Source organism: Cyprinodon tularosa, unplaced genomic scaffold (assembly GCF_016077235.1).
Source record: "Cyprinodon tularosa strain WSP-4 unplaced genomic scaffold, ASM1607723v1 ctg7, whole genome shotgun sequence".
Classification (NCBI taxonomy): Eukaryota; Metazoa; Chordata; class Actinopteri; order Cyprinodontiformes; family Cyprinodontidae; genus Cyprinodon; species Cyprinodon tularosa.
Window position 1 is genome coordinate 797,254 of NW_024039451.1, and position 14,024 is coordinate 811,277.

Below are 14,024 nucleotides of genomic sequence, written 5' to 3' on the forward strand. Positions count from 1 at the left end.
GTTAGATGTCATTGAATGAACAAGGTTTGCATAAACTGTCCATGAACTGTCCATGAACAGCAAGCATGAAGCGACTGTGGAGAGAAAAAAATTCCCCTTTGGGAAGAAATCTCTGGCAGAACCAGGCTCAACGTGGCGGTCTTCTGCCGGACCGTTTAAAGTGACAGGGAACTCCATGAAAGTCTGGAGGGAGTACACACTGGAGATGAGGTTGAAGGAGCATCGTGGAGGAGTCGGATGGGCTTACTACAATGGTGGAGAAGGGGATTGGGTTGGGTTGTCTAAATCAAAGTCCGACATAGGAGCGACGGATCTTGCGCTTGTTGAAGAGCAGGCCTAGAGATGATTTGGAGTAGCTTTTAAGTTGAGTGCTGGAAGATGATTGGGCATCGAGGAAATGTAGCTTGAAGCGGATTGGCTGCATCGGAGGCGGATCAGCCTCAGATTGAATGGAAGTAATGGAAGAGTTTCTTCAGTTGAATTTCCGCCTTAGCTTCATTTTAAAGTACAGAATGTTATTTGTTTATTGAATTTTTTTTTTAACTCTCTACGATTATGTTATTTTTATTTACTTGTCTAAGGTCAACATTTGTGTTACCACTTTTTTTATCTTTCTTTTGCTGTAACACTAGAATTTTCCCCATTGTGGGACAATAAAGGGATTTTCTATTCTATTTTATGCTAGGTTTACTTTTTTACGCTCGAACCAACTCCTGCAAAAACTCCTATTGTAGACTTTATTTTTTTCCTTAGTCTGCTGGTTGATGATAAGGTCAGGCTTGTCTGGTCCCAACTCTTTAACCAGGATTTTCTCCTCCATTGTTCTTCTGGCAAACGGGTAGATAAATAAGGATCTCACCGAATTTGGTGGAAGCTGCTCCTCGCTCGCTACGTTCGCCATCATCCCTCTAATTGTCTGCACCTGCACATTGGGTGCAGAAGCCTGTTAAAGGGCAGTATTTTCAGAGCCCCAAGTCCATAAAATTCTGAGACGCTGATTGGCCATTAAATTATTGAATAGCAGTAGTACATGATTGGCAGATTCTCTGAACTTGTGGGGCAGTCTGATCAGCGCCCCAAGATAGAGACGGTAGGAGTCTGTCTGTGGAAATCCACAAATGAATGACAGTAGGTTGGGAAATGCTTATAGGTACACACTCTAGAGAGTAAAACTGACATTTATGAGTTAATTTGTAAAAATATATTTTACGTTTCTCTCTTCTTATCAGGGAGGGCGGTGCCCCAGCTCCCCCTATGGGCCGGCCGCCACTGCTAGCTACCTATCTTGTCTGTTCATTAATAATTTCGACATTTATCCTTCTGTTTGTTCAACAAATATCCATTTATCCGTCCCCCCATCCTTATTATACTCTATCTAATTGATCAGATACATGACTGTTGAAACTGCTTTACAGATTCTGGCTAATCTTGTGATGGAGACTCTCCATCCGGAGCTCAGAGATGTGATCGCTCCTCGTCTGAAGGGGAAGCTGCAGCAGAGGCAGAGGAATTGGATGTTGGTGAGCTCCTGCCGTTTGAACGCAGCCTGCCATGTTTTCAGTCCATGCTCTCTTATACCGTCTTCTCTATTTTCAGATTTCCGATGCCGTGTACAGGCAGGTGCTGACTCAGTGCAGTGGTCAGTATGCAGCTCTGGCTAACGAATGCGAGGCCCAAAAACCTTCATTAGATGTCAGACTGCGAGGTGAAATGGACATGCTCATCACATCCAAGGAACACATCATCGGCAAGATAAAAGGTGGCAAGATGAAAATCCCTTCTCGATCATACCTCTTACTTCCACTCAACTGTTTAGTCAACAGTCCTGCCTATGATTAACATATTCCGGGTACAAAGTAAGCCATAATCTTCTAAATGACATAAAAATAAAAGATAAACATATATATTAATCGAAAAATAATTATGTATAACATTAAAACAATATCCAACAAGTAAAATTTCTCAAAAAGCTTGTGAAAATTTTAGAAAATGAAGACAGATGTACAGAGAGCATGCAGCCTCAAACTCCAACCTAGGCTCAAAAGCACGTCAGACATTAATGAATCATTTCCTGTTTTAGTTTCTTCTCTAAAGCCCAATTTAATACGATTGGTCAAATATGACAACAGTGGGAAGTTTTCCCTCCATCAGTTCTGAGATGTATGAACTTTGAAGGAAATGAGTTTTATGGTGATGTCATTATGCAAAGCACAAAAAGGCAGCTCTGCAGCTTCTCCTTTTATGGGAAGGAATACCTTCCTTCTGTCTGTAATGTTAATTATGTGGAAAGGTTTTATATTCCACTTGTGGTTTAGTTTTCAGCATATTTTAAGCCAAATTTACTTAAGTCATGTGATATAATCTGCTTAAACCTGAAGCAAACGTCTCATTGTTCACTTCTTTGAGTAGATTGGGCTGCAGCATCTCTGTTTGATGTTCAGGTTTATTAATTTCCCTCCAAATCTCCCTACATGTTGCTCGTTTCACCAGATTTTTTTTCCCTGTTAAGCATTCATTCATTAAAATGCAGCTTCCGTCGGGGAAACTTTTAAACTTGGTTTAAACGGTTGTACTGGTCTGTAAAAACACAACAGATTAGGGAGTATTTGCACTTTGTTCTCAATTCCCCTTTTTTCCCTCATTTCTTTCCTCCTGTGCACCTTTTTCTGACTCTTAGCTCTTCACATACTTACTGCCTTACTTTTTGTCATCTTATTTTCTTTCATTCTTCCTTCTTGTTCTTTAATTTCTCCTCCATCATTTCTTCTTTTCTCACTTTCCTTAAACCCTTTTTACTTTCAGCTAATCTGATCTCAAAAATCTTTAATTTGGACATGAAAAGCATGAAGGAAGCCTGTAGTTTAAGTTTGCTGCTGTCCAATGAACTTGACACATCTAAAGAGTAGTAAACAATGAATTCAGCTGCTCCAACTGGGCATGCTTCTGTTTTTTTTTTTTTTTTTTTTTTTTTGCTTGTTATTAAGGTGAAGTGGAAGATCTGCATTCCAACCAAGCTCTGAACATGTTGCAGTCTGCAAATGCTCAAAAAGAACACGTCACGTTTGCAAAAGCATGCTTTTATTATCTCAGAGACCTTCAGGCTGTTTTATGGATCATGTTTGTTCTGTTTGTGAAAACAGATCAGATTTAGTGTGAAGGTAAATCAACCTAAAAGCGATGAAAAAGCGCAGACTGACGCCTCTGTTGGTGTTTTACTCCTGATATTCAGCTCTCGTGATGCCGAAAGCAGAGCAGCTCCTCCGCACCAACATCCAGCCCTACATCGGCTCCATCCTGGAGGCCCTGATGGAGCCCACCAGTCGGGGATTTTCTGAGGTCAGAGACGTGTTCTTCAAGGAGGTGGTGGAGATCAGCAAGAACTCCCTTAACGGAGGTGGCAAAGAAAAGCTGGGAGAGGTCAGTTTCACTGAATGGGCATCATAACATCTAAAAGAATGTGTTAAATTAGAAGCCAGGGAGTGTCAGGAACTATATGACTAACCCTAAGATCATCTGTTGTGGTGTTACGTTTCTCTAAACTATCCCTGAACTTGACAGAGTTCCTCTTGTATTTGTCTGTCCTTCAGCAGCTGGACAGGCTGTCCATGCTGGCGTTCCACCCGGTGAAGATGCAGAGCTGCTATGAGAAGATGGATCATCTGAACCTGGAGGGGCTGCAGCAGAGGTTTGATGTTTCCAGCCCCTCCGTGTTCGTCAGCAGAGCCCAGATCCTCATGAGGGGGGTGAGCCACCAACACATAAACTCAACCAACCTCTACAATATGGATTACTCTGCTGCCACCTGCTGGAGAAAAGGAAAATTACCTTTATCAGAGGGTTTTATAAAGAGCTTTTGAGCAGAGGATGAAAGAATACTTCTCTCTTTCCAGACTCCTGTTCCAATGTTCTGTTTATCCCACCATTCATTAACCGTCCATTTATTTCTAAGGCTGCATGAAGCTGAAAACCTAAAAAAAAGTACTAACTTTTACTTAAGTTAATGTATAGATATCTGTGTAAAAAAAAAACTGTGTTTTGATTGATCTCCTTTACTTAAGTAAAATTATTAAATATAAAATATAATGTGAACAGTATAGTAAGAGTCAATTTAAAAATAAATGAATTTAAAGACCATTTAAAGTATAAATAAATATTTATTCTCAGTTTGTCACATTACAGAAATATGTTTTATTAATAGTCACCCATCCTAATTTGAAGGATTAAAAACACAGCTTAGCATATAAATTTAAGTCTCCAAATTAATGAAAAAATGTCGGTTTTTCTCCCCGTGGGATGCTGGTGGCGTGTCCACTAGGGACGCTGAAACTGTGCCCTATTCTATTTCACTTCAGCCTTCTAAATATTAACATTAAATAAATAAAGAAAGAATATTGCCGTTTGTAAGAATACTTTTTAAAATATCCTCTGCTCTCTGTGCTTTCATCTCTAACAGCAAATGGACGATGCTGTGTACACATTGGAGCAGCTGCTGCACCAGTCTTTAGAGTCTCAGGGAGAGGAGGACCTCTGCAAAAACATCCAGAAATGCCAGGACAGAGTTCTTAAGGTAAACCAGCAGCAAGGAAAATATTGAGTTATTTTTTTTAGAGATCTCTGAGTAAGAATGTTAACCTCTGTTTGTTCTGTGGTAGAAATATGATTACGACAGCAGCACAGTGCGCAAGAAGTTCTTCAGAGAGGCCTTGCTGCAGATAATCATCCCCTACATGCTGCAGCAGCTCGCACCATCCTGCTTACCTGTAAGCTACACAAAACACTAGCTACAATCCTGCATTGATTTTTAGTCATGTCTTACTTTGCTGGTGAAGATTCTCAGTCATCCAGGTCATTGTCATTCTAAAAAAAGTAAAAAAAAAACAAAAAAAAAAACCACTCTACTTTGTTTTTCAAGTTTTGCTTCCCATCCAGGACATTTTGAATTGAAAAAGCTTCCTGGATGAGAAGTGAAACGTCTTCAAAGTCCAGTGTTTTTTTTTTTTTTTTTTTTTACTTTTTTTACTTATGTTCATTTGAAAACCAATTTAACACATAAAGAAATAGATTTTTTTTTTTAATAAAAAGCTAAACGTCAGGTCATATGAAGTGGATTTTGTTCCATTATTGTTGCAAGAAAAGAACATGTTTTTGTAAATTGAAATTTTATAAAGATTCAGAAATTAAACTTAAATGTGTTTTGACTTTAAGTTTGCTGCTTTCTCAGATTTCAGATTAAGAATTGCATTTTTAAAACCTAATCTGGAAAAAGAAATTTTAAAGCTGATCCAGAACGCTGCTGCCCGTGTCCTCACTAACACTAAGAAAGTAGAGCACATCACCCCAGTTGTAAAGTCCTTACACTGGCTCCCTGTATCTCAGAGAATAGACTTTAAAATACTTGTGTTAGTCTATAAATCTCTGAATGGCTTAGCACCTAAATACATCACAGACTTGCTATCAGTGTATCAACCCTCCAGACCACTCAGGTCTTCTGGCTCCAGCCTGCTCTGCATACCTAGAACCAGAACTAAACTAGGAGAAGCAGCATTTAGTTCGTATGTTCCACTTATCTGGAACAAACTTCCAGAAAACTGTAAAAGTGTGGAAAGCCTGAGATCCTTTAAATCAAGACTAAAAACACATTTGTTTAGGATTGCCTTCGACTGTTCTAGTTAAACAGTTCAACAAAAACATGTTTTCTTTAATCCAACTGTTTTTAAGATTCTTTTTTTGTTTCTGCATTTTTTTATTTTATTTTATTTATTTTTTATTTTTTTCTACTTGCGTTGATTCTGTTTTATCTTCCTGTATTTTAATCATGTAAAGCACTTTGCATTGTCTTTGTACTGAATTGTGCTATACAAATACATTTGCCTTGCCTTGCCTTGCCTTAAAACGTAAAATTTGAATAGAAAACTTGAAAATAAAAAAAATGGAAAAAAGAAAAACAATGAGAAAAAAAAATAGAAAAAAATTTTAAGAAAACAACACAGTAATAAAAAAATGATTTTGAGAATAATTTTGACAAAACTGTTTTGATGAAGACAACGTTTGAAGTTTTATCTCTAGACTGCATCTCTTTAAATTTCCATTTACAAATCATGTTGTTTGCTTGCACAAAAATGGGGGAAAAAATTCTGAGAGGTTCTTATCGATTGATTTATTTCCACAGGAGCTTCCTCGCTTCAAGGAGTTCATCTTTGAGGACTTGTCCAGTTTCCTGCTGGTAGAGAACATGTATGAGGAGGTGGTTCTGCAGTCTGTCTCCAAGGACATAATGATGGGTGAGGAGGAATGTTTTCAGTTAGTGTTAGAGAGCAGTAATGACCAACTATTCTTTCATATCTTTGAGTCGCCTTGCAGACAGAAGGTCCCTGGTTCAAATCCTGTTCCTTTTTTGTTTATACGTTCTCTCCTTGCATGCTTTGGTTCTTCCTGGGTACACAGGACTGTTAGACTAAATGCCTTTCATCAGTTAGTTTGTCATAATGTGTTTTAAAGGTCTGACCCAAAGATGCAGAGAACCACTCAGAGAACCAGGAAAAGGTTTTAACAGGTTTATTGGGATGAGGGTACAGGGGAAGTGTGATCAGGAACTTGGATGTCTGGAGGGGATATCACAACGGTTAGTTCAGGAACCGTGGGAATCTTGAATACAGTAGGGAAAATGCTAGTGAGGGACTCACGTTAAGGGGGGTTCTTCTCTCATTAGCATCTAGTCTTTGGTGCTTGATCAGAGAAGAGGGAACATGTTGAACAGTGGACAGGCAGACATTCTTTGGACCCGGAGGAGCACTGGAGCGGACTGTCATTTGGTTTTTCGTGAGGGACTTGAACGGCACATGTGGAGGTTTCTCCCCTGCTCAGTGTGAACTCGGTAAACAATCCTTCCAGGGGAAGAAGGCCAAACATCCAGTATGCAGGAGGACTTCCTGCCAAAGGCAAAGACAAAAAACAAGGTTAGACTCAGAGAGACAAAGACTCAGGTTAGACTTTGCTAATCTAAGCATGGCTAGAGTACCCAAAACTGGCAAACACTCGATCGAAGGTATCGAGGTAGTGACAGTCCACTGCTTAAGTACTCCTCCAGATAATGATCCAAAGAGCCGCAGGTTTGCAGGGAGGACCAACAATGACAGGGTGCCACCTGGTGGTGGAGGGAGAGACAGACACAAAACAGACCACACAAACTGGATTCCTGACACTTCCTCTATTTGATCCCTCATTAATGTAGAAATATTGAGAATATAGTAAAGTGATTTATTTGCTGACATAAGGCCTTTTTTGTTTTTCTATTCCAGCTGTGAAGGAGGCAGCTGTGCAGAGGAGACACAATCTGTACAGAGACAGCATCATTCTGACCAACAGTGACCCCAACCTTCACCTCCTGGAGGACACGCCCCCGGTGGACTGGGGCGAAAAGTTTGGAGCCGACGATCCTGACGGCTCAGATGGCAGCGAGGCGGAACAAAAGGGCTTTAGAGGAAGACGTAAGCAGGTGGTGTCAATGATCCAATTGGAGGGTCTGCCTATACAATATGAGTCCTGTCTGGAGGTCCCAGGAGTGGATCTTATTCCTGAGGAGGACGGGGAGGACTCGGAGGACCTCGGTCCATCTGAGGATCCCAAGTCTCCTGATAGTGTGGATCAAATCAGGGATCTGATCAATCCAGTGGTGGAGGTTGTGCTGCCAGTTCCAGAGGAGAACGTAGAGGACCTCACCAGCGGGACCGAGACGGCCAACGGCACCATCACCATGGACGGGCTGCAGGAGCAAGTGAAGCACATCACCACCGTTGTGGAGGACGGAGACAAGAAATCCCCGAGAGACAAATCGTCTCCACGGTCCATCATTGAGGAGCTGGTAGGGAGCAGGAAGCAGGAAACTGAGCTCCAGGAAGAGGAAGCCATCCAGAGAGCCATTGAAGAAATGGAGATGGCGGTGCAGGAGGAGGACAGCGAACCACCGGCAGAAGCTTTAACATCAGAATCTGATTTTGAGTCACAGCCATTAGCTACAGACTGCAGCTCTCGCAACGACAGCGGCTTCCAGTCCCCAACCAATGACACTGAGCCGGAGCCGGTCACAAACGGTTCAACCGGTGAGGAGAAACTAACCGACCCGGCGGATGTGGAACTGCTCCTGGTATAGAAAACCAGCGCCCGCCCTCAAACTGTAAAAAATAAAAACCACAAAAGCGTATAAACTATTTATTACTGTGTTTCAGACTTTTAAATTGAACCAATCACTGAAATAAAGACTTAATTGTATCATGCCCATCATTTTACAGCCTGTTTTAACCAGCTTTGTTACAAACTGCATCAATGTGCCTTATTGAGGTGTTATGCGATCAGCAGGGGGTGCTATAACTAACAACTCTTTCATGTTTCCACTGTCTGTAACGCGTTCGCTCAGAGCACTTCTTATATTTATGGTCTTTAACACAATGATTGATTTAAATATATTGATGTGTTTATAGTAAATAAATGGATGAATAAATCAAAATCATATGTATCTGCTTAATTATCTACCACACATGGAAGAATTGAAACTGACAATGAAACCAACAAAGGATTCTTTAGATTAATGATCCCAAACATAAAAAAGGAGTCTTATAAGTAGAAACTATTCAAGAAACTATTTCTAGCAATAGCCTTTGATGGAAGTTCTCTAGCGTTCCTGTTTGGGTTCTGATTGCCTGATCCTGACCCGTTCTGCTTCTGGATCTCTGAGCCTGCCTGTCCCTGCTCTGATCTGTTTGTCTGAACTGTCTTTGGACTCCTGCTGGATTCTGCCTGAGGGCTGAACCTGGATTTGCTTACTGACTTCGACACCTCTTCGGTACCTCTGATCTTCTGGTCCTGAATCCTGAGCACATCCTCTGACTTTGCACTGTGGATAATCCTGCCTTCCTTTATCTGTTATGGATCTGACCTCCTGTCAGTTCTGCAGCCTTCAAGGCTTCAGCATATGGAACTCTCTAGCAGCGTCCCCTGCGTATTGTCAGCCAACCGGCTGGAATCAACCTCATTCTCTGGGCACGGACTGAACTCTAAAGCCAGGTTAGTGACTCACGTGTTCATATTCATACTCCGCCAGATTATCGTTGTCACTAACCTGTGTTTTTCCAGCAGAGATTCCTGCCTTAAACATCCTAACCGCTGCTACTGCAGGTCCACAGTTTGTTTGTAAATAAATGCTTTTTGAGTAATCCCACTGTTTTGCGTTGTGACACTATGTCTAAACCTTTAAGCTTCTGGAGATCTGGGAGGCTGCATCTGGAGATCTGGGAGGCTTCTTGCTGTCTGCTGACATTCAAATAATGGAGGTCTATGGTGCCCGAGGCAGAAAGGTCCATAAAAGTCCACAAAAAACGTGTCAATATTCCTCCATACTGCTCATCCAATGTATTCCAAGTGTCCTGAGTGGGTAGCATCCAGAATGTACTTGAAACAAAGTCATTTAGAATGATTTTAGAGCATAAACAGTAGTGTATAGGATTTCCTGAAAGCGCGCGCCTGCGCGTTCACGAGTCTACGGAAACCGCGGCAGACCAAACCAGATGAAAGTGCGCATTTAGCGTCTGCTCTGCCGATAATGCAAGCGTAGAAGAAGAAATGTGCTGTTTACCTGTGCAAAGAAAGAAACAACGAAAGAAAAATGTCTGAGGACTTCAGTGTTGAGGAAGAGCATGAGTTCTTTGCCGAGCTGAATGCGCACTTTCATCTGGTTTGGTCTGCCGGCTTCCGTAGCGTTGTGATCGAGCATGTGCGCGCTTTCAGGAAATCCTATACACTACTGTTTATGCTCTAAAAATATTCTAAATGACTTCGTTTCAAGTAAATTCTGGATGCTACCCACTCAGGACACTTGGAATACATTGGACGAGCAGTATGGAGGAATATTGACACGTTTTTTGTGGACTTTTATGGACCTTTCAGTCTCGGGCGCCATAGACCTCCATTATTTGAATGTCAGCAGACAGCAAGAAGCCTCCCAGATCTCCAGATGCATTTGAGATATCAAAAAAGTACTCCAGAGTGTTGTTCAGCATGGGGGTGAGTAGAAAATGAAGGCTAATCATGTTTTGGGTGTACTATTCCTTTAAGCAAAAGGCAGGTATTAGTTGAACAGAATCAAAAATCAATAAAATAATCCTTACATTATCTAGGTACAATTTAATTTGAATACAAAATATTTCAAAGGGAGCTACTTATTTTTTCATCAGCAAGAATTGTTATTGGCAGATGTTTGTCAGAGAATTCAGGAAGGTTCTGGTAATTACCACAGAAGTCCACTGGGTGGAGCTCTTTCACACATTTTATTACTGCTTTGAATTTTTCTTTTTGCAACAATAATTTCCTTAGTCAAGTTTTCTTTACTAATTGTTGTGTATTTATTAAAAAAAAAGAAAAAATGAAATTGTTAAAGAAATTTTGGTTTGACTTTTGTTGTTAACAATAAACTGAAACTTTAATTTAACTTTAAGGTTAAAATTTCAAGCAAACTGTCTTAATGGATAACATTTTTTTTTCAATAATCACTTCTTCAATCAGAATCAGAATCAGAAATACTTTAATAATCCCAGAGGGAAATTACTTTTGTTACACGCTCCAGATACAGTTTTATACAATATATACACACATCCAACTATACAATATAATAAAGATAAAAAAATAAGAATAAAAAGAGATAAAATATATACACATATAGCTCTTCTGTATATATACCTGTAGGTATATCTATGCATATGTAAAAACTAAATCCAAATAAAGTGAAAATCCAAGTAAAGTGGTAATCATGTATTTATTATTATTTATCCGGTACAACTATATTTTCTTGTTTAAAAGTATGTTTTGATGTTATGCATACAAAAGGTAGTTTAAGAAGTTTCTGAATAAAATATTTTTATGCAGCAGATTTCACATAAACCTTTTACTGAACATTTCTACGATCTTAAATCTGAGTTTTATTTGAGGGATTAATATAAATGCTTTATTTTTAGCTTAATTCATGAAACTTTCAGTTGGAATTGTTTATATTATTATTTATCATGATCAACTGAAATTATTAAATTATTTTACATTTATCTTAGGGAAAGTTTTAAATAGATTTTGCAGGTATTTTAACAACCAAAAACCATTCTTACAGAATAAAATCCATGTTCCTTGGTTATTGGCATTGTTATACAGAAGAAAACAAAACATTGGCCTTATATACATAAATATCTTTAGGATGATGATGAGCGAAATCTGGACAAGCAAAAACTCGATTTTGAGCTGCATAACAATAAGGGCCGGATCTATCAAAGGTTTGCGTGTATTAAAACGTGAGCTATTTCACTGCGCACGCTAAAAAATGTACAAACTGATCTATCAACAGCGTGCTAAAAGGATTTGGTCTTTAAAACGTGCTAAATAGCGCCTCTTATCCATTTAGTACTTTTTCTGCAATGAATATGTAATATGAGGCGTTTACACGCTAAAGTGCGTCTTGTGGGAGGAGAACATGTAAATATATTAATTTAGCACTCGCAAAGTGATTTATCAAACTTGAACGCAATTTTGCTAATGGTATCTGACTCTATATTTAACACGTTTCAAAAGAAGGTGCAAATGGTCTGTATGCGTAATTGCGCACACATGGCAGCGGTTATTGTCGCAAGAAGGAGACATCGAAATGAAGCAAGGAGACGCAGAGAACGCATTTTTTCACTCCGTGTGAATATTTTTGGAATGAACGAGGAAACGATCATCAAAACATATCGTTTATCCAGCATTGCCATTTGGGAGCTGTTGGGGGAGCTCCGAATGGATTTGGAGCCAGCCACAAGGAGGACCCACGCAATACCAGATATCACAGAACTCCTTGCAACGGTGCACTTTTTTGCATCTGGGTCATTCCAGCGTATGGTTTGTAGCGAGAGCTGGGATCTCCCAATCTCGTTTTTCAGAAGTGCTGTCCGACGGGGTCGGGGTTCTCCCCCTGCGCCTGTGGAGCAACATGCCAATGCTGCGGGGATGCGTAATCTCATTCACAGTCACTTCTTGTGAGCCATTTGGTATGTGTATTTTTCTACAGGCCAATACAAAACACCTGTTTTTTTTTTGTTGTTTTTTTTTTTTTTTTACTGCAGTGAAGTAGAAATTCAGCCACATACCACCTTAGGGAATAAAGGTTGCCAAAGTTTTTTCTTTATATATCACTGTAAGATTAAAATTTCTTAATGCACTAGTTTGCACAAACTACAAACTACTTTGCCGCAAATCACAAAACGCGCAAAACCATCATTTAAATAGGGCGTCTCCAACAGTTTTGCACCTGCCACCAGTTACGCAATCGCTCTTGTTAAATCACCCGCAAACCATGGTTCAGCCCCTCGCGCAAAATCCCAGTTTGCGAGCGCAAATTACTGCACGCAAAATTGGATCTTGATAAATCCGGCCCAATGTCTCTAAAGTCTTCTGAATATCTCCTTTATTTGTGTTACACTCAATCTCCTTAGAAATATTTTTAGATTATACCTATATAGGTGTTATGTGTAGAGTTTTGAGATGGAAAATATCATATTATCTAATTCATAATGAGAATGTATTGTACCATTATATAAAATACCTGCAGCACTGAATACATTCTGCTTTGAATTTTTCTTTTTGCAACAACAATTTCCTTGATCAAGTTTTGTCTAGTAATTGTTTTGTATTTATTAAAAAACTGAAACTGTTAAACAAATTTGGTTTGACTTTTGTTGTTAACAATAAATTGAATCTTTTTTTAATACAAAAATTGTTTTGCTCCAGATTTCAAAGAAACTGTCTTAATGGATACATTTTCCCCCCCAATAATCACTTCGTCAATCATGTATTTATTATTATTTATTCCGTATAACTATATTTTCTTGTTTAAAAGTATGTTTTGATGTTTTAAATGTTTTATTTTTAGCTGAATTCATAAAACTTTCAGTTGAACTTGTTTATATTATTATTTATTATGATCAACTGAAATTATTAAATTATTTTAAGCTTATTTTAGGGAAAGTTTTGAAAAAAATTTGCAGGTATTTTAACAACCAAACCATGGATAGGATTTATAAAAAATATTCTTACTGAATAAAAACCTTGTCCCCTGGTTATTGGCATTATTATACAGAAGAAAATAAAACATTAGCCTTTGGTTAGTATTGTTCTTATTGCATTAAAATCCTTTAATAATTCTTTTCATTTTCATTTATTATTTTTGTGAAATTTATATATTCTTTCTTGGTATATAGGGATACATTTTTTCTAAAAGAAAAATCTAAATTTCTAATATTCACAGCACTTTTCCTCAAGTTTAAAATAACAGATTATATTCCACTCTAAATGAAGCTTAGGTGGAAGTTCAACTGAATAAACTGCTTCAATTTACCGTCACCCAATCAGAGGCTCACCTGTCTGTGAAGCAGCCAATCAGCATTCAACTGCACCACCTCTTAATCCAATCAAAATCCAGAGTCCATTTTAAAAGCACTTTCATATCTACAGCTCAGCCTTCTACCCAACAAGCCAGCTAATTACATTGGACATTTAAAGCACAGATTGTCCAGATCATTTATAGTTTTTCACACTGCATTAGATTTTGTTAATTTGCTTGTGAAAAGGATTGACTGTTATAAATTGATCTGTTCTGATTTAGGGTCGTGACTCATAATGAAAGAGCTCGTCTCACAAAGCATTCTGGGATATATCTGCTTTTCTTATGACCAATGTTAATACCTTCTTTTCAAGGTGCATTGTGGGAAATTTGGATTCCACTACTTTTTCATCCACTAAAATGGTGCAACCTCTATAGTGCCCTTTATAGTGATTAGGGCGTACATTCGGACACAGCCATGGAGTCTGAGTGAGTCATATTTATTCACTACCTCCTTTATTCGATGTGACTGCCCAAAACTGTGGCTGTAAGGTCTGCAATGCCCGTCTTGGCAGCAATCCCAAAATTCGGTGTTGGACACCAATGGTGTAAATATCGGTAAGCAGAGACAGCA

At 39.0% G+C, this 14,024-nt stretch overlaps 1 protein-coding gene across 1 annotated transcript in view; it reads left to right on the forward strand.

Moving 5' to 3' along the window:
- The window catches only part of niban2a (niban apoptosis regulator 2a), a 34,042-nt gene extending 25,539 nt beyond the window's left edge, over positions 1-8,503 (forward strand). The window contains exons 7-14 of the mRNA XM_038268336.1: positions 1,416-1,520; positions 1,597-1,759; positions 3,230-3,417; positions 3,588-3,743; positions 4,454-4,567; positions 4,653-4,760; positions 6,170-6,281; positions 7,299-8,503. Coding sequence (XP_038124264.1) covers positions 1,416-1,520; positions 1,597-1,759; positions 3,230-3,417; positions 3,588-3,743; positions 4,454-4,567; positions 4,653-4,760; positions 6,170-6,281; positions 7,299-8,149 — 1,797 coding nt within the window. The 3' untranslated portion in view covers positions 8,150-8,503. The remainder of the gene's footprint in view (positions 1-1,415; positions 1,521-1,596; positions 1,760-3,229; positions 3,418-3,587; positions 3,744-4,453; positions 4,568-4,652; positions 4,761-6,169; positions 6,282-7,298) is intronic.
- The last annotated feature ends 5,521 nt before the right edge of the window (positions 8,504-14,024 follow it).